Here is a 25,126-nt window from a genome sequence, read left to right on the forward strand (position 1 = left end):
ATTTCCGGTCCCTCAACTGCCCCCCCCCCCAATTACGCTGGATCCGGTTGAGATTTAAAATAAGAGATCTGAGTTACAAGGTACTTCCAAATATAAAGTTTCATGAAAATCCGATCACACCTTCATAAGTTAAAAATACGTCATTTTTTCTAATTTTTCAGAATTAACTCCCCCCCTCCCTAATAGAGCGGATCCGTTCCAATTATGTAAATCACGTATCTAAGACTTCTGCTTATTTGTCCCACCAGGTTTCATCCCGATCCCTCCAATCTAAGCGTTTTCCATGATTTTAAGTTCCCCCACCCCAAACTCCCCCCAATGCCACCAGATCCGGTCGGGATTTAAAATAAGAGCTGTAAGACACGATACCCTTTTAAATATAAAATTTCAAAAAGATCCGATCACCCGTTCGTGAGTTAAAAATACCTCATTTTTTCTAATTTTTCAGAATTAACCCCCTTCCCCAACTACCCCAAAGAGAGCAGATCCGTTCCAGTGATGTTAATCATGTATCTAGGACTTGTGCTTATTTTTAGCACCAAGTTTCAACCCCATCCCTCCGCTCTAAATGTTTTCCAAGATTTTATGTTTCCCCCTCCCAACTCCCCCCTCCCAATGTCACCAGATCCGATTGGGATTTAACATAAGAGCTCTAAGACACAATATCCTTCTAACTGTCTAATTTCATTGAGATTCGATCATCCATTCATAAGTTAAAAATATCTCGTTTTTTTTCTAATTTTCAGAATTAACCCCCCCCCCAACTACCCCAAAGAGAGCAGATCTGTTTCGGTTATGTCAATCATGTATCTAGGACTTGTGCTTATTTTTCCCACCAAGTTTCATCCCGATTCCTCCACTCTAAGTGTTTTCCAAGTTTTAGGTTTCCCCCTCCCAACTCACCCCCCCCCCCCCAAATGTCACCAGATCCGGTTGGGATTTGAAATAAGAGCTCCGAGACACGATATCTTTCTAACTATTAAATCTCATTGAGATCCAATCACTCCACCGTAAGTTAAAAATTTCTAATTTTTTCTAATTTTTCAGAATCAACCCCCCCCCCAACTACCCCAAAAAGAGCGGATCCGTTCCGGTTATGTCAATCATGTATCTAGGACTTGTGCTTATTTTTCCCACCAAGTTTCATCCCGATCTCTCCACTCTAACTGTTTTCCAAGATTTTAGGTTTCCCCCTCCGATATCCCGCCTCCCAATGTCACCAGATCCGGTCGTGATTTAAAATAACAGCTCTGAGATACGATATCCTTCCAAACATCAAATTTCATTAAGATCTGATCAACCGTCCGTAAGTTAAAAATACTTCAATTTTTCTATTTTTTCCGAATTAATGGGCCCCCCACTCCCCCCAGATGGTCAAATCGGAAAAAAGACTATTTCTAATTTAGTCTGGTCTGGTCCCTGATACGCCTGCCAAATCTCATCGTCCTAGCTTACCTGGAAGTGCCTAAAGTAGCAAAACCGGGACCGACAGACCGACAGAATTTGTGATTGCTATATGTCACTTGGTTAATACCAAGTGCCATAAAAACAACAAAAATACTACAAACAGGAGTCTAAGCCTTTCCGATCCTAAGCCGGCTAAAATTTTTGCGTTATTTGTGCTTTGCCTTAATTTGAACAGTTTGGATTATTTTCTTAATTCATCAACAAAAGTAGAAATACATGAAAACCACCGAAAGTAAAAATAAAATAACCATTGTTTAGTCAAACCATTAGAGAATTTGGGGGGAGGGGTTGAATGAGAAGTGGATTAGGAAAAATTATTGGGAAACCCAGTGGATGGGCATTGCAAAAAAGATTATTTAGCATTATTTCGGATAAAAAAAACCCTTTCCAAATGGAGGGGGGGTTAGTGAAAAGCGATTTGGGCCTTATATATGCCTTTTCTTGTTTTCTTCCAACTACTTTCTATAGATGGTTTGGTCGTAGAAACTTTGGAGAGGACTAAATTGGAAACTGAAAGTTATAGAACCTTTTTTTTCGTCAAATGGGATTCGATCATTGCTAGATACAATGCTTTAACAAAAACTGTGTTTACATTCTTTAAAGAATGTCAAAATGCCAGTGAACGGAAATTTTAAGATAGCAGACTGATCTTTGATGATGTAAACCTTGACCAGGAGGTTTATAGTTTCCTATCATGGATAAAAATTCTAGAGTCTTTGGATCAAACTCTATATTATTGTGTGGATGTCTCAGTAGGTTCCATGTTCATTCATAGATTTTCAGCTGATTAACATGCTGTTGAACAGCTGATGAACAGCTGTTGACATGAATGCAACCGTGATCAAATAGTTCGTGGTAGCGAACCGTTAGTAAGGAACGACCCGCCTCAATAGTAACTGAAACTCTAAAAAAATGGAATATCTAGCGGACAACTACTGTTTATAGTCCTTACTTTTTGTCTCCACATCTGAGGGCAAAATAATGGGGAAATTGAGAGAGCAAAAATCAAAAGGAGTGTAAAAAGAGAGGGGTGGGAGGCTCTGAACTATGGAGGAGAGAAATTTGTTCGGATCATTGGCTATAACTGAGGGCTTTTCTTGGAAATGAAAATCTGTATTATTAAGTGTTTTCCCATGAATTTTTATTCTATAATACCAATTGTTTTGACTTAGCAGAAAACCAATCTTTGATTCCAAATTTGTAATATAAAGAAGCTCTTTGATCAAGTCCGTTTAATAAAACTAATAGTGTACTTACTAGAGCTTTGACCAGTTCTCCTGGGCCAAACGTAGCTGAGTCGTCATTTATATGCTGTCAAACTTATGCAGATAATACTGTTCCAAGTCGGGATGAGTCTGTTGAAAAGACTGGTTTCAAGGTTTTTGATAATTTGACATCAACTCAAGCCTCAAATCCAGTACGAAAAGAACTGTACTTACAAACTAATAGTGCACTTACTAAAGCTTTGACCAGTTCTCCTGGGCGAAACGTAGCTGAATCGTCATTAATATGCTGTCAAACGTATACAGATAATTAAAAAAAAAAAAAAGTTTATTAACTGAAAGTAAAGAGCAACATTAAAACTTAAAACGAACAGAAATCACTCTATATATGAAAGAGGCTGTTCCCTCCTCAAAGCCCCGCTCATTGCGCGAAGGTTTAACTCTTTCTCTCAGATCTACTTTTTAAAACAGTAAAAAACTTTAGCGTAAAAAACGGGGCGTTGAGGAGGGAATAGCCCCTTTCATACACGGAGTATTTTCTGTTCGTTTTAAGTTTTAATGTCGCTCCTTACTTTCAGTAAAAAAAACTTCTTTTTTTATTTAATTTCTGAACGTTTTTGAATTAATGCATGTTTTGATTTTGGTCCTCCGCACATGAATACTAAGAACGACATTTGCATTTTTTTTCTTTTTTGGCTAATTGGCTTTTTCTTAGTTTTGATCGGACGATTTTGAGAAAAAAGGAGCGGGGAGGAGGCCTAGTTGCCCTCCAATTTTTTGGTTACTTAAAAAGGCAACTAGAACTTTTATTTTCTTACGAATGTTTTTATTAATAAAAAATGTACGTAACTTCCGAATTAACTTTCGTAACGAACTTCTATATTCATATATTTTCATTACGTATATGAGGGGGTCTGCCCCCTCTTTAATACCTTGCTCTTTACACAAAAGCTTAAATTTCGTCCCAATTCTTTAAGAATGATCCCTGAATCACAAAACCCGTAGAAGAAATAATTGAAATTACTAAGAATACTTTAGCATAAAGAGCAGGTATTTAGGAGGAGATGAACGGCTCATATGCGTCATAATTTCTGTTTGTTTTGTTTTAATGTTGCTCCTTACTTTCAGACGAAAAAACTTTTTCATATTTATCTTTTCATTGTTTTTTGTTTTAAATAATATCACAAAAATCTGCGCCACCTTCATGGAAATTCTCTCCTCCCATGACAAATTCCTCCCTGGAAAGATCCTCCCATGTAGCCCCCTCCCTTCAACCCCACCCCCAAAACAAAAAAAATCCCCTGAAAACGTTTGTACACTTCCCAATAACCATTACTGTATGTAAACACTGGTCAAAGTTTGTAACTTGCAGCCCCTCCCCCAGGAACTGTGGGGGAGTAAGGCATCCCCAAAGACATAGTTATTATGGTTTTCGACTATGCTGAACAAAATGGCTATCTCAGAATTTTGACTCGTTGACTTTGGGAAAAAATGAGCGTGGGAGAGGGTCTAGATGCCCTCCAATATCTTTGTTCACTTAAAAAGGGCACTAGAACTTTTATTTCCGTTAGAGTGAGCCCTTTCGAAACGTTCTAGGACCACTGGGTCGATACGATCAACCCATGGGAAAATAAAAAAAAAGCAAAAAAAAACAAATAAACACGCACCCGTGATCGGTCTTCTGGCAAAAAATACGAAATTCCACATTTTTGTGGGGCTTGAAATTCTACAGTAGGGTTTTCTGATACGCAGAATGCTATGGTGTGATTTATGATTTTATGGCTTTAAGGGGTGTCTTGCCATATTGTCCAAAATATGGCAAATTTTCTCGGGCTCGTAACTTTTGATAAGTAAGACTAAATTTGATGAAACTTATATATTTTAAGTCAGCATAAAATCCTTACTACGAACTGTTTAATACTATTCCAAGTCAAGATGAGTCTGTTGAAAAGACTTGTTTCAAGGCTTCTGAATATTTGACATCAACTCCAACCTCAAATCCAGTACGAAAGGGACTTAAGCAACATACTGCCAGTGTACTCTCAGTAAATGAGCATTGCATAGAAAACAGAGCTAAGAACTTGTTACTGCCTGATCCCATTCTTTCTAGCGTTCATCCCCACGGGCCGCCACATTCTAAGTCTGCTAAAAACGATAGAGGCTCAGAAAATCATCATCAAAGTACAAAGCTGATTCCACTTAAGGGGGACGAGAAGCCACAAAACCCCGAGTGGGATGTACGTAAACCCGAGAAAATAATAAAAATATGAAACAAATCTTAAAATAATGAATAAAAATAGTTGAAATCTTCAAAATATTAAGCAAAAAGGCCTAATTCAAAGAAAGTCGAACTTAAAAGCCTTCTGAAACTGAATGAGAGCCAATGGCTCTCGACAAAGCCCTGAGGTGATATGCATAAGCCTGAGAAAATACTAAAAATATGAAACAAACATTATAATATAGAAAAAATCCGGTTAAAAACCACAATATACAAAGCCAAAAGGCTTAATTCAAAAAGGCCGAACTTAAAATCCTTCAGAAATATACTCACGGCGAAGGGCTCTCTAAAAAATTCTCTGAAATACCCAGTGTGGGATATGCATAAATCTGAGAAAACAACAAAATACGAAACAAATCTTAAAATACAGATAAAATTGGTTAAAATTCTCGAAACATAAAGCAAAGAGGTTAATTCAAAGAAAGTCGAACTTAAAAGCCTTAGGAAATTGAGTCACATGGAAGAGCTCTTGAAAAAACCCTGAGTAGGATATTAATAAACCCGAAAAACTAATAAGAAATATGAAACATATCATAAAATACAGAAAAAATCGGTTGAAACCCTCAGAACAAAAAATAAAAACGGCTAAATTCAAAGAAACTCGAACTTAAAATCCTGAAGTCTCCTTGGTAGGGGCATAGCTGCATTAGCCCCATGAATCCATAGTGAGAGTGTTGGGAGGTAAAATTCATATCTGTGATTGACAATATCCCTAAAGTCCACCCCCTTAAATCATGTCATTTTGACAAAAGAAGTTTGCTGTAAATACATAAGATAGAAATTTTTGAATAGCCCAGTTAATAAATAAAACATTCCAAAAACTTAAAAATGTCATCATGTTGTCCATATACATCCACCGAAAATTGCGAGAAAAGAGTGATATATGTTTGGTCTCTTTCCAGGAACTACCAAGAGAAAGTTGGTCCTTATAGGAAATCCCAAAATGTAGAAAGCTCCTGAAATGGGATGAAACGTCACGCACTCGGGATTGGATCTCTACCAACATGTCCGCATATCCCACGACAAGAAATAGAGCTCTTGAAAAAGATAAGGAATAACAAAAGCTGAAAATAAGAATAAAATTCTGGGGTCTCCGCCAAGAGGTATCGAAGCCTGATCCCCAAGCTGCACTGCGTCACTACAGGTAAAAACCCTGAAATGGGATGTAAAGTCATACGCTTGGAATGGGATCTTATGGTGGTAAATCCCAAGACAAAACATAAGGATCTTGAAAAAGATTCGGAATATTATAAGCTGAAAATAAGTTTAAGGTTCTGGGGTCTAAGGTCAAAGTGTACCGAAGCCTGACCCCCGATCTGCATTATATAACTAAAGGTAAAAACCTTGAAATGAGATGAAAAGCCACACGCTCGGGATGGGATTTCTTGAAACATATCCGTATATCCCACAATAAAACATATATCTATTGACCATCAATTGACTAGATATGCCTGATTGGAGCATTCTCAGTTTCATGCACAAGAATACGGCCTTGATTAGACCGCACACTGCGATTTCCAAACATATCTCTTGAAGCGCTCCGAAGATCGCGGTTGCGCTTTGTAAGGTTTTCAGCTACAAATAACCTTGAGCCACTAAGCTGCTTCTTTACTTTAAACACATGGTGAGTTACTTCTTTTGATTGAAACTAGATGAAAAGAGGGGCAACTTTACCTGGTTTTTGAGCATTATTTGACCCAACTCTAGATTGCTGAACAATAACTATGTCTGAATCCTTAATATTAGGTAGCAAAAGAATCTTGTTAACAATATTAATCAACAGGGAATCACTTTTCCCTTCTTGATCAATGTTGTCTAGCATGAGCTCAAGCTGATTCACGCGAAGTTGCAACAAATCAATCATACATATGCCTGTTTTTAGATGTTTTTCAATCAGTTGAAATTTAGGATAAAACTCAACATGTACAACATCACAAATATCAGAAACCGTGTTTCAACTGGAAACTTAGCATGAAAATTAGCTTAAGTCTAAAAAGTCGATTTATCAGCTTTTTGCAAATTTTTATCTTGAGTAGTATTTTTATCCAATAGTCCTAGAATGTTGCAAGAGGGCTCATTCTAACGGAAATGAAAAGTTCTGGTGCCATTTTTAAGTGACCAAAAAAATTGGAGGGTACTTAGGCCCCCTCCTTCGCTAATTATTTTCCCCAAGTCAACGGATTCAAATTCTAAGACAGCCATTTTATTCAGCGTAGTCGAAAAACCTTATAACTATGTCTTTGGGGACCGCTTGCTCTCCCACAGTCCCCGTGGGAGGGGCTACAAGTTACAAACTTGGACCAGTGCTTACATATAGTAATGTTCATTGAAAAGTGCACAGACGTTATCAGGGGGATGTTTAGGTTGGGGGAGGGGTTGAGAAGAGGGGGATATGTTGGCGGATCTTTTCATCGAGGAATTTGTCATGGGGGAAGACAATTTCCATGAAGGGAGCGTAGGATTTTCTAGCATTATTTAAAAAAAACAATGAAAAAATAAATATGAAAAAGTTTTTTTCAACGGGAAGTAAGGAGCAGCATTAAAACTTAAAACAATCAGAAATTATTACGCATATGAGGGGCTCACCTCCTCCTGATACTTCGCTCTTTACACTAAAGTATTTTTAGTAGTTTCAACTATTTTTTCTATGGCTTTTGTGATTCAGGGGTCATTTTTCATGAATTGGGACAAAATTTAAGCTTTAGTGTAAAGAGCGAGGTACTGACGAGGGGGTTAACCCCTTAATACATGTAATAAAAACATGAGAATACAAAAGTTCGTTACGTAAGCTAATTTATAAGTTACGTATATCTTTCACTAATAAAAACATTAATAAAAAATTAAATTTCAAGTTGCCTTTTTAAGTAACCAAAAAATCGAAGGGTAACTAGGCCTTCTCCCCCGCTCCTTTTTTCTCAAAAACTCAGAAACAGAGTTTCGGTCAAAACTCTGAAAAAGCCATTTAACCAAAAAAAGAAAATATGCAAATTTCGTTTTAATTATTTCTCTACGGAGAGCCAAAATCAAAACATGCATTGATTCAAAAAAGTTCAGAAATTAAATAAAAAAAACAAGTTTTTTTAACTGAAAGTAAGGAGCGACATTAAAACTTAAAACGAACAGAAATTACTTCGTATATAGAAGGGGCTGCTTCCTCATCGGCGCCCCGCTCTTTACGCTAAAGTTTTTTACTGTTTTAAAAAGTAGAATTGAGAGAAAGAGTCAAGCTTTAGCGTAAAGAGCGGGGCGTCGATGAGGAAGCAGCCCCTTCCGTATACGAAGTAATTTCTGTTTGTTTTAAGTTTTAATGTTGCTCCTTACTTTCAGTTAAAAAAAAACTTGTTTTTTTAAATGGCACATAATGACTTACGCGCGTGGGGGGGGGGGGCTTGGGGGTTTGCGCGAAGTGCCCCCACCAACTAGGTGTTGGTGTGGCGTGAAGCGCCACACCAACAGCTAGTAGTTACATAAAAAAATCAAATTTTAGTGCTTATTTTAAATATAAAAGTTTCATCAATATTAATTATACCCCTCAAAAGTTACGAGCCTGAGAAATTTTTGCCTTATTTTAGGAAATAGGGAGAAACAACCCCTAAGAATCATAGAATCTTAACAAAAATCACATCATCTCACTCAGCGTATCAGAAAACACTACTGTGAAAGTTTCAAGCTCCTATCTACAAAAATGTGGAATTTTGCATTTTTTTTTCCAGAACACAGATCGTGTTCATAAGGGGGTTTGTCTCCTCCACAATACCTTGCTCTTTACGCTAAAGTATTTTTAGTAATATCAACTATTTATTCTACGGACTTTGTGATTCAGGGGTCATTCTTTAAGATTTGGGATAAATTTCAAGCTTTAGTGTAAAAAGCAAGTTATTGATGACTGGAAGAACCCCCTCATATATGTAATAAAACTACACAAATATAGAAGTTCGTTACGCAAGTTAATTCGTAAGGTACGTATGTCTATTACTAACAAAAATGTTCGTAAAAAAATAAAAGGCAGTTAGGGCTTCTTTCCCACCCCTTTTTCTTATCAGAATCATCTGATCAAAACTATGAGAAAGGCATTTAGCAAAAAAAATTAATATGCAAATTTCGTTTTAATTATTCATGTGCGGTGAGCCAAAATCAAAATATACATTAATTAAAAAAGTTCAGAAATTCAATAAAAAACCAAGTTTTTCTAACTGCAAGTAAGGAGCGATATTAAAACTTAAAATGAACAGAAATTACTCCGTATTTGAAAGAGGTTGTCCTCTCCACAACGCCTCGCGCATTACACTAAAGTTTTTTTATTGTTTAAAAAGTAGTTGCGGCAGAGTCAGTCTTTAGCATAAAGATCGAGGCGTTGCAGAGGGGACAACCTCGTTCAAATAAGGAATTATTACTGTTAGTTTTAATTTTTGATGTCGCACCTTACTTGCAGTTAAAAAACATGTTCTTTTTTTTTATTTTTTAGTTACTTAAAAGTGCAACTAGATTTTTTTTACGAATGTTTTTGTTAATAATAAACGCACGTACCTTACTAATTAACTTATTTAACGAACTTCTGTATTTGTATATTTTTATTACGTATATGAGGGGTTTCGCACCCTCGTCAATACCTCGCTCTTTACAATAAAGCTTGAATTTTGTCCAAAATCCTGAAGAATGGCCCCTGAAACACAAAAGCCATAGAATAAATAGTTGAAATTACTAAAAGTGCTTTAGCGTAAAGAGCAAGGTATTGTCGAGGAGACTAACCCCCTTACGTACTGTCCGTTTTAAGTTTTAATGCTGCTCATTACTTACAGTTGAAAGAAACTTATTTATTTTTTCAGTATTTTTTTTTAAATAATGCTATAAAATCCTGCGCCCTATCTCCATCTTTTCTTTCACAGGTACTTTTTAGGATTTAGTCCAAATTTTTCACAATGTCAATGGCATTTAAAAAAGGCCATTGACTGTTAGCCAAAATATAATAAAAAAAAAATGTTTGAATGAGCTGTAGCGGAGTATTTATTTGACTTTTTTCTCCACAAAGTCAAAAAAAGTTGTATTTCGTGGTGTTCAACTTTTTGTTGAAGACAAATATTATCAGAAATATTATCTGACGAAACACACATTGTAGATACTTCTATAGGCCTCTTACAAAGCTTTAGAGGAATTATAGAAACTTTACTTATATAATTATGATAATTATGAAATAAAATAGATTGATAACTAAGACAAATCGTTTATTTTGAATGAAGAACATAATGATACCTCTTTTTCCGAAGTTACACAATTTTCTTATTTCTTGAACGCAGACGAATATTTCTTGCTCGCACAGCGTCTGAAAAAAGATACAAATCAAATATTTTAATATATAAAACGTTGGTTAATAATCGGACTAATTAACTACAAACATAAACACAATAAACTACAGCCTGAAATAATTATAAAACAAACAAAATGCCTTGATAATTTAATAGATTATTAAGATATACAAGTAAACACATATCAATAGAGAAATGGTCATTTTCAAATTAAAAAAAAAAAGAAAACAAACCAAAATACATGCTCAAAAAAGCAAAAAACATAAAATGAGTAAACAACGCAACAAGTGTTGATAAAGATAATGGACTTTTTATATTTAGCAAAGTTTTTTTATCAAACGGTTAGTATTACTGACAGCAAAAAAATTAAGTAAAAATTAATGGAAATAATTTTTTAATAGAATCTTAAAATCTATAAAACATAATTTTGACTGGAATGTACCTACGTAAGAAAATAATGTAATTATTATGCTGTTTCTGAATAATCAAAAAGAAATAATTTGAAACTTACCCATCAAAAGTTTAAAGGGTGTTTGTGAAAGGTTTTTAGAAAAGCTAGGAGCCTACCCAAAAAAGTGAGTATGATCTAGATGAAAATCACGTCATGAAATTCAAAATGTACATTTATAGTCCTTTATCATATTTTCAAGAAAGTACTCCAGATAAATACAAGAGGGGAGGATATAATTCTTGATATGAGTATAAGGAGGATGAGATGCATCATGAGGAGTTTACCTCCTTGTTTTAGATGGAGTGCACTAACTTTATCGACACTGGACAAGAGACTCTCATTTTATCTATTGAATAATATATTCTAAAGGATCGCTAACAGAAGAGATAAGTGGAGAGCTTAGATTTTTAAAACAATTACTGTGCCACACATGATAGTGCGGCACAGTAATGCTAGAGTGGTATCTTCAACACACATGCTTGTCACTTTTCGGAATACCAGAGGAGACTCTTGAACAAGAAATAAATCTGAACACCATTTTTTGATCTGTCTTTATGTGATCAGAAAAATCATTGACAAATTTTCAGGATGCACCCCAAAAAGCTTGAAGAACTTTTCTGTCGTGGGAATAACCCTAGAATTAGGCACCCAAGTTCTTTCCATAAGAAGATAAGAGTTTGTCGACTATCCAAGAATGACTCCTTCCAAGCTTTATCGAAAAGAAGTGCTTGTTTTTCCACATAATGGAGACCATGGCGCGTCTCGGCACAGTAAACGCCTTAGTCTGTATCTCGTTTGTAAGCAACTAGAGTAATTTTGAGGGGATAGAATAGTTTTATTTTCTTTTTATTTGACTTCTAGAAGAAAGAGACCATTTCAAAAGTTCAAGAAAAAAGGTCATCTTTGATATCAGTATATTTGTGATAATCAGTTTAGATTCATCAACCAAATGCGGCATCATGTTTCTTCCCTCTAAAATATATTCCATTCAAATCCATAGAATACCAAATGGCTAAATAAAACTCACAAGTTCTGTAATATAGTTTTAAAATATATTATAATTCTAAATATATCATAAGGTGGGCTTAGCAATTATGGTAGTTAGAGGGAGAGGATGGCGGTACCATAAATATGTTTGTAAGTTCCAATGAGCGTTCTTGGAAGCCATCATCTCTTCAGAATTTTCCAGGTATTGTTGGTGCTTAGAGCAACGGTGAATTGTCTTGTTAGAAATATGCTCTCAAGGCTGAATGAGTAAATTGTGGCAGAGGTTGTCTTGGTCACATTGATCCAGTTCGTGTTTGTTTTGATCTTTGACTAACTATGTTTTACAAACCACATTGGGTAGTAGTTCTGATGATCACCTTATAAGCTATTCTATTCATTGAAAGATATCTGTCTTGGCGTTCCTATAATGACTTATTGAGCTGGAAAAAAACTACCCACAGATAGCTGCACAGTAAAATATCATTTTTGAGTTACTCAAACTTTTATTACAGATTTTTATTCGATGTTTTTGCTCACATTCGTTCCTCAAACGCAGAATGGCAGAAAATTGATCTGGAAAGCCTATGGAAATAGTAGTTTATTCCCGAGTATGGTTGATGAATGCTATTTTTTTTTTTTTTTCGAGATTCGTTTTAAAGATAGAATACTTTGTGTCCGACCTTTTATCTTTACTGATTTCAAAAATTCATACCCTAAATCTCTAGACTAGTTAATCATTCCTAAAGTTTACACTTGAAAGTTGAACTAAGTTCAAATCGAAAAATAATGAATGGGACAGTTGGTGCTATATTTGTATGGGATTCTTATCTTCTTAAACAGTTCGTGGGAACGAACTGTAGTAAGGAGCAACCCAGCTCAATAGTAACCGAAACTCTAAAAAACGGAATTTTGATACCAATAGATGCATCAAAAGAATTAGATGTTTATCCTTTTAATACATATATAAGTTTCATCAAGAATAATTTTACCCATCAAAAGTTAAGACCCTGAGAAAATTTGCCTCATTTTCGATAAAAGGAGGAACACCCCCTTAAAGTCGTACAATCAGCCTTTAGTGTAAACAGCTAGGTATTGATGAAGGGGCGAACCACCTCATATACGTAATTAAAATATACAAATACAAAAGTTGGCTACGTAACTAAATTCGTAAGTTACATATATTTATTACTAATAAAAACGTTCGCAAATAAAATTAAAAATTGTAGTGGCCTTTTTAAGTAACCAAAAAAATTGGAGGACAACTAGGCCCCCTCCTTCTTTCCTTTTTTTCATAATCATCCAATCAAAACTTTGAAAAAGCCATTTAGCCAGAAAAGAAAGTAAAATTAATTTACAAATTTTATTTTAATTACTCATGTACAATGAGCCAAAATCAAAACCTGCATTAATTCAAAAACGTTAGAAATTAAATAAGAAAATAATTTTTTTAACTGAAAGTAAGGAGCGACATTAAAACTCAAAGTAAACAGATATATTAAAAGATAAATTAAAGACAATAAATTATATTATCCATATATTAAAGGGGCTGTCCCCTCCTCAACGCCCTGCTCTTACGCTTAAGTTTGAGTCTTTCTCACAACTGGACTTTTTGAAACAATAAAAAACTTTAATGTAAAGAGCAGGGCGTTGAGGAGGGGACAGCCCCTTTTATATACGAAATAAGTTCTGTTTGTTTTAAGTTTTAATGTCAATTAAAACTCAATTAAGTTTAAGTTTTAACTTTCAGTTAAATAAAGTTTTTTATATAATCCACAAATAGGACGACACTATGACCGATATTTAAACTTTTTGCAGAAACAGCTGCGTGTTAATAACAGGCGTTAAAATTAAGACTTATTTTTATCTCTAATTTGGTTTTATCTTATTTAACTTATATCTTTATAAACTAGTTTAATCAAGTAGATTAATTTATACAAAACATTCAGATACATAATCTTACCAATTATTAACTTATTTTGTTAATTCACTTAGGCTACTTTAAGTAAATTATAAGTTTTGTTTGTTTTGATTTTATCCCAATGCATGACCGAAATGTGGATCAATCATTATGCAACCTGGAACTGGACACAGCAATACAAACTTGCCTGTTGCAAGGCACTCTCCCTTGAAGAGTGGAATTTCTTGAGGTAAACTTTACCGACAACATAAACAAACAAGAATTAGAGAAAAAGGGCGTTTTTCGAGAAAAAAGGACGTTTTAAAGAAAAAGGGTGACATATTGTCAAAGCAATTGCGGTATATTGCAAAAGATTTTGTTTGGCCCCTTTATTTACCCCAATTAAGATTTTTTTTTCTCTTTTATTCAGTCCTAATAAGCCAATTTACGCCACATTTGCCTCTCACTCAATCGGACTATCTGTTTTGGCTTTTTTTACAATTAGACATGGCTAGATCCTCACAACTGCTTGATTTTAATTCTACTCTAAGAATGACACTTGGACAGTTGTTATACATACTTATCTATTAACCAATGAACTGATTTTTTTTTCTCTTTTATTCAGTCCTAATAAGCCAATTTACGCCACATTTGCCTCTCACTCAATCGGACTATCTGTTTTGGCTTTTTTTACAATTAGACATGGCTAGATCCTCACAACTGCTTGATTTTAATTCTACTCTAAGAATGACACTTGGACAGTTGTTATACATACTTATCTATTAACCAATGAACTGATTTTTTTTTTCTCTTTTATTCAGTCCTAATAAGCCAATTTACGCCACATTTGCCTCTCACTCAATCGGACTATCTGTTTTGGCTCTTTTTACAATTAGACATGGCTAGATCCTCACAACTGCTTGATTTTAATTCTACTCTAAGAATGACACTTGGACAGTTGTTATACATACTTATCTATTAACCAATGAACTGATTTTTTTTTCTTTTTTATACAATCCTAACAAGCCAATTTACGCCACATTTGCCTCTCACTCAATCGGACTATCTGTTTTGGCTTTTTTTACAATTAGACATGGCTAGATCCTCACAACTGCTTGATTTTAATTCTACTCTAAGAATGACACTTGGACAGTTGTTATACATACTTATCTATTAACCAATGAACTGATTTTTTTTTCTTTTTTATACAATCCTAACAAGCCAATTTACGCCACATTTGCCTCTCACTCAATCGGACTATCTGTTTTGGCTTTTTTTACAATTAGACATGGCTAGATCCTCACAACTGCTTGATTTTAATTCTACTCTAAGAATGACACTTGGACAGTTGTTATACATACTTATCTATTAACCAATGAACTGATTTTTTTTTCTCTTTTATTCAGTCCTAATAAGCCAATTTACGCCACATTTGCCTCTCACTCAATCGGACTATCTGTTTTGGCTTTTTTTACAATTAGACATGGCTAGATCCTCACAACTGCTTGATTTTAATTCTACTCTAAGAATGACACTTGGACAGTTGTTATACATACTTATCTATTAACCAATGAACTGATTTTTTTTTTCTCTTTTATTCAGTCCTAATAAGCCAATTTACGCCACATTTGCCTCTCACTCAATCGGACTATCTGTTTTGGCTTTTTTTACAATTAGACATGGCTAGATCCTCACAACTGCTTGATTTTAATTCTACTCTAAGAATGACACTTGGACAGTTGTTATACATACTTATCTATTAACCAATGAACTGATTTTTTTTTCTTTTTTATACAATCCTAACAAGCCAATTTACGCCACATTTGCCTCTCACTCAATCGGACTATCTGTTCTGGCTTTTTTTACAATTAGACATGGCTAGATCCTCACAACTGCTTGATTTTAATTCTACTCTAAGAATGACACTTGGACAGTTGTTATACATACTTATCTATTAACCAATGAACTGATTTTTTTTTTCTCTTTTATTCAGTCCTAATAAGCCAATTTACGCCACATTTGCCTCTCACTCAATCGGACTATCTGTTTTGGCTTTTTTTACAATTAGACATGGCTAGATCCTCACAACTGCTTGATTTTAATTCTACTCTAAGAATGACACTTGGACAGTTGTTATACATACTTATCTATTAACCAATGAACTGATTTTTTTTTTTCTTTTTTATACAATCCTAACAAGCCAATTTACGCCACATTTGCCTCTCACTCAATCGGACTATCTGTTTTAGCTTTTTTTACAATTAGACATGGCTAGATCCTCACAACTGCTTGATTTTAATTCTACTCTAAGAATGACACTTGGACAGTTGTTATACATACTTATCTATTAACCAATGAATTAATTTTTTTTTCTCTTTTATTCAGTCCTAATAAGCCAATTTACGCCACATTTGCCTCTCACTCAATCGGACTATCTGTTTTGGCTTTTTTTACAATTAGACATGGCTAGATCCTCACAACTGCTTGATTTTAATTCTACTCTAAGAATGACACTTGGACAGTTGTTATACATACTTATCTATTAACCAATGAACTGATTTTTTTTTTCTCTTTTATTCAGTCCTAATAAGCCAATTTACGCCACATTTGCCTCTCACTCAATCGGACTATCTGTTTTGGCTTTTTTTACAATTAGACATGGCTATATCCTCACAACTGCTTGATTTTAATTCTACTCTAAGAATGACACTTGGACAGTTGTTATACATACTTATCTATTAACCAATGAACTGATTTTTTTTTCTTTTTTATACAATCCTAACAAGCCAATTTACGCCACATTTGCCTCTCACTCAATCGGACTATCTGTTTTGGCTTTTTTTACAATTAGACATGGCTAGATCCTCACAACTGCTTGATTTTAATTCTACTCTAAGAATGACACTTGGACAGTTGTTATACATACTTATCTATTAACCAATGAACTGATTTTTTTTTTCTCTTTTATTCAGTCCTAATAAGCCAATTTACGCCACATTTGCCTCTCACTCAATCGGACTATCTGTTTTGGCTTTTTTTACAATTAGACATGGCTATATCCTCACAACTGCTTGATTTTAATTCTACTCTAAGAATGACACTTGGACAGTTGTTATACATACTTATCTATTAACCAATGAACTGATTTTTTTTTCTCTTTTATTCAGTCCTAATAAGCCAATTTACGCCACATTTGCCTCTCACTCAATCGGACTATCTGTTTTGGCTTTTTTTACAATTAGACATGGCTAGATCCTCACAACTGCTTGATTTTAATTCTACTCTAAGAATGACACTTGGACAGTTGTTATACATACTTATCTATTAACCAATGAACTGATTTTTTTTTTCTTTTTTATACAATCCTAACAAGCCAATTTACGCCACATTTGCCTCTCACTCAATCGGACTATCTGTTTTGGCTTTTTTTACAATTAGACATGGCTAGATCCTCACAACTGCTTGATTTTAATTCTACTCTAAGAATGACACTTGGACAGTTGTTATACATACTTATCTATTAACCAATGAACTGATTTTTTTTTTTTTTTTATTCAGTCCTAATAAGCCAATTTACGCCACATTTGCCTCTCACTCAATTGGACTATCTGTTTTGGCTTTTTTTACAATTAGACATGGCTAGATCCTCACAACTGCTTGATTTTAATTCTACTCTAAGAATGACACTTGGACAGTTGTTATACATACTTATCTATTAACCAATGAACTGATTTTTTTTCTCTTTTATTCAGTCCTAATAAGCCAATTTACGCCACATTTGCCTCTCACTCAATCGGACTATCTGTTTTGGCTTTTTTTACAATTAGACATGGCTAGATCCTCACAACTGCTTGATTTTAATTCTACTCTAAGAATGACACTTGGACAGTTGTTATACATACTTATCTATTAACCAATGAACTGATTTTTTCTTCTTTTTTATACAATCCTAACAAGCCGATTTATGCCAAATTTGCATCTTACTCAATTGGACTATCTGTCTACAATTAGACATGGCTTGATGCCCACAACTGACTGATTTTAATTCTACTCTAAGAATGACACTTGGATAGTTGTTATACATACTTATCTATTAACCAATGAACTGATTTTTTTTTCTCCTTTATTCAGTCCTAATAAGCCAATTTACGCCACATTTGCCTCTCACTCAATCGGACTATCTGTTTTGGCTTTTTTTACAATTAGACATGGCTAGATCCTCACAACTGCTTGATTTTAATTCTACTCTAAGAATGACACTTGGACAGTTGTTATACATACTTATCTATTAACCAATGAACTGATTTTTTTTTTCTTTTTTATACAATCCTAACAAGCCAATTTACGCCACATTTGCCTCTCACTCAATCGGACTATCTGTTTTGGCTTTTTTTACAATTAGACATGGCTAGATCCTCACAACTGCTTGATTTTAATTCTACTCTAAGAATGACACTTGGACAGTTGTTATACATACTTATCTATTAACCAATGAACTGATTTTTTTTTCTTTTTTATACAATCCTAACAAGCCAATTTACGCCACATTTGCCTCTCACTCAATTGGACTATCTGTTTTGGCTTTTTTTACAATTAGACATGGCTAGATCCTCACAACTGCTTGATTTTAATTCTACATTAAGAATGACACTTGGACAGTTGTTATACATACTTATCTATTAACCAATGAACTGATTTTTTTTTTTTTCTCTTTTATTCAGTCCTAATAAGCCAATTTACGCCACATTTGCCTCTCACTCAATCGGACTATCTGTTTTGGCTTTTTTACAATTAGACATGGCTAGATCCTCACAACTGCTTGATTTTAATTCTACTCTAAGAATGACACTTGGACAGTTGTTTTACATACTTATCTATTAACCAATGAACTGATTTTTTTTTTCTTTTTTATACAATCCTAACAAGCCAATTTACGCCACATTTGCCTCTCACTCAATCGGACTATCTGTTTTGGCTTTTTTTACAATTAGACATGGCTAGATCCTCACAACTGCTTGATTTTAATTCTACTCTAAGAATGACACTTGGACAGTTGTTATACATACTTATCTATTAACCAATGAACTGATTTTTTTTTTCTCTTTTATTCAGTCCTAATAAGCCAATTTACGCCACATTTGCCTCTCACTCAATCGGACTATCTGTTTTGGCTTTTTTTACAATTAGACATGGCTAGATCCTCACAACTGCTTGATTTTAATTCTACTCTAAGAATGACACTTGGACAGTTGTTATACATACTTATCTATTAACCAATGAACTGATTTTTTTTTTCTCTTTTATTCAGTCCTAATAAGCCAATTTACGCCACATTTGCCTCTCACTCAATCGGACTATCTGTTTTGGCTTTTTTTACAATTAGACATGGCTAGATCCTCACAACTGCTTGATTTTAATTCTACTCTAAGAATGACACTTGGACAGTTGTTATACATACTTATCTATTAACCAATGAACTGATTTTTTTTCTCTTTTATTCAGTCCTAATAAGCCAATTTACGCCACATTTGCCTCTCACTCAATCGGACTATCTGTTTTGTCTTTTTTTACAATTAGACATGGCTAGATCCTCACAACTGCTTGATTTTAATTCTACTGTAAGAATGACACTTGGACAGTTGTTATACATACTTATCTATTAACCAATGAACTGATTTTTTTTTTCTCTTTTATTCAGTCCTAATAAGCCAATTTACGCCACATTTGCCTCTCACTCAATCGGACTATCTTTTTTGGCTTTTTTTACAATTAGACATGGCTAGATCCTCACAACTGCTTGATTTTAATTCTACTCTAAGAATGACACTTGGACAGTTGATATACATACTTATCTATTAACCAATGAACTGATTTTTTTTTCTCTTTTATTCAGTCCTAATAAGCCAATTTACGCCACATTTGCCTCTCACTCAATCGGACTATCTGTTTTGGTTTTTTTTACAATTAGACATGGCTAGATCCTCACAACTGCTTGATTTTAATTCTACTCTAAGAATGACACTTGGACAGTTGTTATACATACTTATCTATTAACCAATGAACTGATTTTTTTTCTTTTTTATACAATCCTAACAAGCCGATTTATGCCAAATTTACATCTTACTCAATTGGACTATCTGTCTACAATTAGACATGGCTTGATGCCCACAACTGACTGATTTTAATTCTACTCTAAGAATGACACTTGGACAGTTGTTATACATACTTATCTATTAACCAATGAACTGATTTTTTTTTTCTCTTTTATTCAGTGCTAATAAGCCAATTTACGCCACATTTGCCTCTCACTCAATCGGACTATCTGTTTTGGCTTTTTTTACAATTAGACATGGCTAGATCCTCACAACTGCTTGATTTTAATTCTACTCTAAGAATGACACTTGGACAGTTGTTATACATACTTATCTATTAACCAATGAACTGATTTTTTTTTTCTTTTTTATACAATCCTAACAAGCCAATTTACGCCACATTTGCCTCTCACTCAATCGGACTATCTGTTTTGGCTTTTTTTACAATTAGACATGGCTAGATCCTCACAACTGCTTGATTTTAATTCTACTCTAAGAATGACACTTGGACAGTTGTTATACATACTTATCTATTAACCAATGAACTGATTTTTTTTTTCTTTTTTATACAGTCCTAACAAGCCGATTTATGCCAAATTTGCATCTTACTCAATTGGACTATCTGTCTACAATTAGACATGGCTTGATGCCCACAACTGACTGATTTTAATTCTACTCTAAGAATGACACTTGGACAGTTGTTATACATACTTATCTATTAACCAATGAACTGATTTTTTTTTTTTCTCTTTTATTCAGTCCTAATAAGCCAATTTACGCCACTTTTGCCTCTCACTCAATCGGACTATCTGTTTTGGCTTTTTTTACAATTAGACATGGCTAGATCCTCACAACTGCTTGATTTTAATTCTACTCTAAGAATGACACTTGGACAGTTGTTATACATACTTATCTATTAACCAATGAACTGATTTTTTTTTCTCTTTTATTCAGTCCTAATAAGCCAATTTACGCCACATTTGCCTCTCACTCAATCGGACTATCTGTTTTGGCTTTTTTTACAATTAGACATGGCTATATCCTCACAACTGCTTGATTTTAATTCTACTCTAAGAATGACACTTGGACAGTTGTTATACATACTTATCTATTAACCAATGAACTGATTTTTTTTTTCTTTTTTATACAATCCTAACAAGCCAATTTACGCCACATTTGCCTCTCACTCAATCGGACTATCTGTTTTGGCTTTTTTTACAATTAGACATGGCTAGATCCTCACAACTGCTTGATTTTAATTCTACTCTAAGAATGACACTTGGACAGTTGTTATACATACTTATCTATTAACCAATGAACTGATTTTTTTTTTTCTCTTTTATTCAGTCCTAATAAGCCAATTTACGCCACATTTGCCTCTCACTCAATCGGACTATCTGTTTTGGCTTTTTTTACAATTAGACATGGCTATATCCTCACAACTGCTTGATTTTAATTCTACTCTAAGAATGACACTTGGACAGTTGTTATACATACTTATCTATTAACCAATGAACTGATTTTTTTTTTTTCTTTTTTATACAATCCTAACAAGCCGATTTATGCCAAATTTGCATCTTACTCAATTGGACTATCTGTCTACAATTAGACATGGCTTGATGCCCACAACTGACTGATTTTAATTTAAATTAAAATCAAATAGTTTTGAGCATTAAATCATATCTAATTGTGAAAAAACCCAAGACAGATAGTCCGATTGAGGGAGAGGCAAATTTGGCATAAATCGGCTTATTAGAATTTTATAATACTAGTATGCTATTAGTAATAATCTTAGCAGTAGTAGTGGCAGTATTAGTAGTAGTAGTAGTAGTACTAGTAGTAGTAGTAGTAGTACTAGTAGTAGTAGTAGTAGTAGTAGTAAGAGCAGTAGAATCAGTAATAGTAGTAGCAGGAATTATAGTAGTTTTAGTAGTAGTAGTAGCAGTAGTAGTAGTAGTAGTAGTAGTAGTAGTAGTAGTAGTAGTAGTAGTAGTAGTAGTAGTAGTAGTAGTAGTAGTAGTAGTAGTAGTAGTAGTAGCAGTAGTAATATTAGTAGTAGAAGTGTAGTAGTAGTAGTAGTAGTAGTAGTAGTAGTAGTAGTAGTAGTAGTAGTAGTAGTAGTAGTAGCAGTACTAGTAGTTAATGTAGCAGTAGTAGTAATAGTAGCAGTAGTAGTTGTAGTAATAGTAGCAGTTAGTAGTAAGAGTAGTATTAGTAGAGGTAGTTGCAGTAGTAGTAGTAGCAGTAGTAATAGTAATAGTAGAAGTAGTAGTAGTAGTAGGAGTAGCAGTACTAGTAGTTAATGTAGGAGTAGTAGTAATAGTAGCAGTAGTAGTTGTAGTAATAGTAGCAGTTAGTAGTAAGAGTAGTATTAGTAAAGGTAGCAGTAGTAGTAGTAACCTTAATGGTAGTAGTAGCAGCAGTAGCAGTAGTAGTAGTAGTACTAACTACTACTACTACTATTGTTACTACTACTACCACTACTACTACTTTGGCTTTTATAATTTGGTCTTCATAATTGAAGTACCTATGGTCGGGTTCTCTGGCCCAAATCTCTATTCTGGGCTGTTTTCGCATCATTTATTACAAGAATTGGGGGCTAAAAAGGCACTAAGGCCCTTATGCTCTTATGAACGCTATGCACCTAATATTGTACCTACCCTTATGCACTAAGTGTATTCTTAAAAAAAAAATGTAATGGTCACACATAGGTTGCCACAATAGAAGTGACTAAGTAAACAACGGTACGTCTTCAACCAATATTTATATTACTTACATCAGCTGCAAAAATAATATTTTTACATGGCCATTTCGTATTTGAAAGGGTTGTTGCTAAGACTTGGGAAAGGAGTCATTAGAGAAGTAAACGAAAGATTGACTGCTGTTTTGTATGTTAAAAAGTAATTGGAAGGCATCGAGATCCCTTCCCATGTTATTTTTTGCACTTGAGTGACTTCAAAATCCTCCATGGCATCGACTACAAATTTTGCAAGAATTTTTTCATTCCAAATAGTCGAGAGGTCAGAAAATTATGCCTCCAGGGATGATATGGCAAACACAGCCAAGGGGGCAACGGTCAGAAAATACAAATCCAGTGTCCAACATGTGAACATCTTGGTTTTTACCCGGTGAACAAAGTTTATTTTTTGGACCATTCACCTCTTTGAAAAAAAACTAGTTTTATAAAGAAAAAGAATAGTTTGTCCCGAATTATTCTTTGCAAAACATAGTCATAGTCTTTGCAAACTCTGTGAAATCTGGAGGGAACAATTGCTCGTTCCATGCAGGAGCGGAAAAGTGTGCCAAAATTGATACAGTTAATTGGAGTGAGAGCTGATGTCGTCCGGACTGCTCCTCTAAGAAAAATTCAACCTTTCAGGTAAATTCTTTAAGCTCAACTGTTTGACCTTCACTTCGCACCACTGGTTCTCCAAATTCAAGAGCTAAGATGCTTAATATTCTAAAGGAATTTAAATCATCGCAGTCCCCCTCTCGCAGGAGTTGATTCCAGCTTCTCCCTACCTCCAGCATAAACTGACGTCCCCACTCTTGAAGTTGCTTGTCAGAATGAGAGCATTGCAATTTTTGCCATCGAACTATCCTCTATTCTTATACCTGCTTATACCGAGTACCTGTTCAGATCGAACCCGATTCACGTTCTGCCAGTGATATAACGTATCCAAAGTCCTGTGTCAAAGATTTTGCTTGCCCGACAGAGATCTGCGCTGTTAATCTTGAAATTCTTCAACCAGAGTCTGTGTTATGGCTTTCGAAATTAAAAGAAAGACCAGAAGAGACATTAAGGCACATTTCGTCAACTGTTACGGACCCCCTATATACGATATAAAACAATCATGTTTCTCCCCAGCCAGATATTTCCAATTTTTCTGACATCTCCTCTTCCATTCAACTAAGCAAGAGAACTCCAAAAAATAATGATGTTAATCAAACGAAAGTAAAAAAAAATTAGAAAATGCTAATCTGGCCTTTCCAAATTCATTTGAGAGGTCAAGTGCCGTCGAACTAGTATCAAACCAGGTTATTAGCAATGCCACCGACCGGAATCATCAAAAAAAATATGGAAGCTGAATCAGTTATTTATGAACAAAATAATCACACAGACATATCTTCTCTTTCTATGGTAACGGAACAAGTTCCCGAATGCACGAGTAGTTTACTGTTTTCCGGTTGTATGCCAGAATTAAAAGGTGACAAAGATACTGTTATTTTAAGGAATAACAAGATTCATGCTTAAGTGTATGCAGATGATGATATGGTAATTGTTTTTGAGAAACTGGTGAAAAATGATATAAAAGATAACTCAAGAATAAGCAGAAAAAAAAATGTGATATATAACCTTTTTTTTTTTTTTCGTGGTCTCTGTAATTTTCGTAAGCATTGCAAGTTTTTATATGTTTGTCGTAATTCTATTTTAGGTAGACCTTTGTCCTGTTTTATGTTGACCTTTGTCCAATTTAGCTTGTGTTGACAAATCGTGTTATTTTGCTCATGTATTACCAGTGGCAGAGGGTAGGTGTAAAATTCAACCTTTTTTAGGGTGAAGTATTTGTGACCCTCTCCTCCCCTGGGTGGAGCTCTAGTCGACTTCTTGTCTTATCCCTCTGCATACCCGATGCAGAGCAGCAAACCCCAGGAATCCATCCCTCGAAATTCTCCACCGTTCCAGGTACGTACCCGTGCCCGGTTGACCTAGCCCCTGAGATCATATTACCCGATTTGGACTATCCCGAAACCTCCCCTTACTCACATTCTTCCCAAAAATCCACACCCCATAGACAGAAATCCTCTCTGTGCGTCCAAGAATTTGATAACTGCTTCTGGCCTCCATTCGTCTTTTGCCAAAATAAACCTGACACCTCCCCTCTCAGAAACCGTTCACCCCACTTCCCTTTCCTAGCATTATTTTACCTTACCATCCCTCCCTATAAAGAACACTCCCAATTTGACTTCTTCCCGTATCGCCAGGAAACGTCTCCCTCATCCCTTACACTTTATTCCACGTGGGTACCCTACCAATGTGACTCTGGTCTGAGAGTTTCTAAATGCAAAAATTACCCTGTAATAAATAGTCCACCCTAATAATTATCCACACCATCCCACAGGCCAAATTTGAAACCCATCCCCAAAATTACTGTTAGTCACGTTTCCCCAGTCGCTTTAAATTTCCAAAATCTTTAATCACTAACCCTGAACGCCTTAATCTTGACAAAATTAATGAACCCAAGGTGTTATCAGAATTAAATCAAATTGATATTATAGCTGTTACAGAAGTACAGTCTCATGACCAAACCTCTCTACGTTTGTCAAATTATTCAGAATTTATTAAGCTCCATCCATTGGATCAACCCGGAGGTGGTGTCATGTTCTTTACTAAGTGCAACCTTCTCCCTAAAGTTATTCCTGCTCC

General features: G+C 34.8%; 2 protein-coding genes across 2 annotated transcripts in view; both read right to left on the minus strand.

Moving 5' to 3' along the window:
• The window catches only part of LOC136037378 (synaptotagmin-15-like), a 182,953-nt gene extending 180,209 nt beyond the window's left edge, over nt 1-2,744 (minus strand). The window contains exon 1 of the mRNA XM_065720107.1: nt 2,725-2,744. The gene's annotated coding sequence lies outside the window, so the exon portion shown is untranslated. The remainder of the gene's footprint in view (nt 1-2,724) is intronic.
• A 7,429-nt stretch (nt 2,745-10,173) lies between these two features.
• The window catches only part of LOC136037385 (trypsin-1-like), a 159,451-nt gene continuing 144,498 nt past the window's right edge, over nt 10,174-25,126 (minus strand). Inside the window, exon 8 of the mRNA XM_065720116.1 lies at nt 10,174-10,288. Coding sequence (XP_065576188.1) covers nt 10,233-10,288 — 56 coding nt within the window. The 3' untranslated portion in view covers nt 10,174-10,232. The remainder of the gene's footprint in view (nt 10,289-25,126) is intronic.

This window comes from Artemia franciscana, chromosome 16 (assembly GCF_032884065.1).
Source record: "Artemia franciscana chromosome 16, ASM3288406v1, whole genome shotgun sequence".
NCBI lineage: Eukaryota > Metazoa > Arthropoda > Branchiopoda > Anostraca > Artemiidae > Artemia > Artemia franciscana.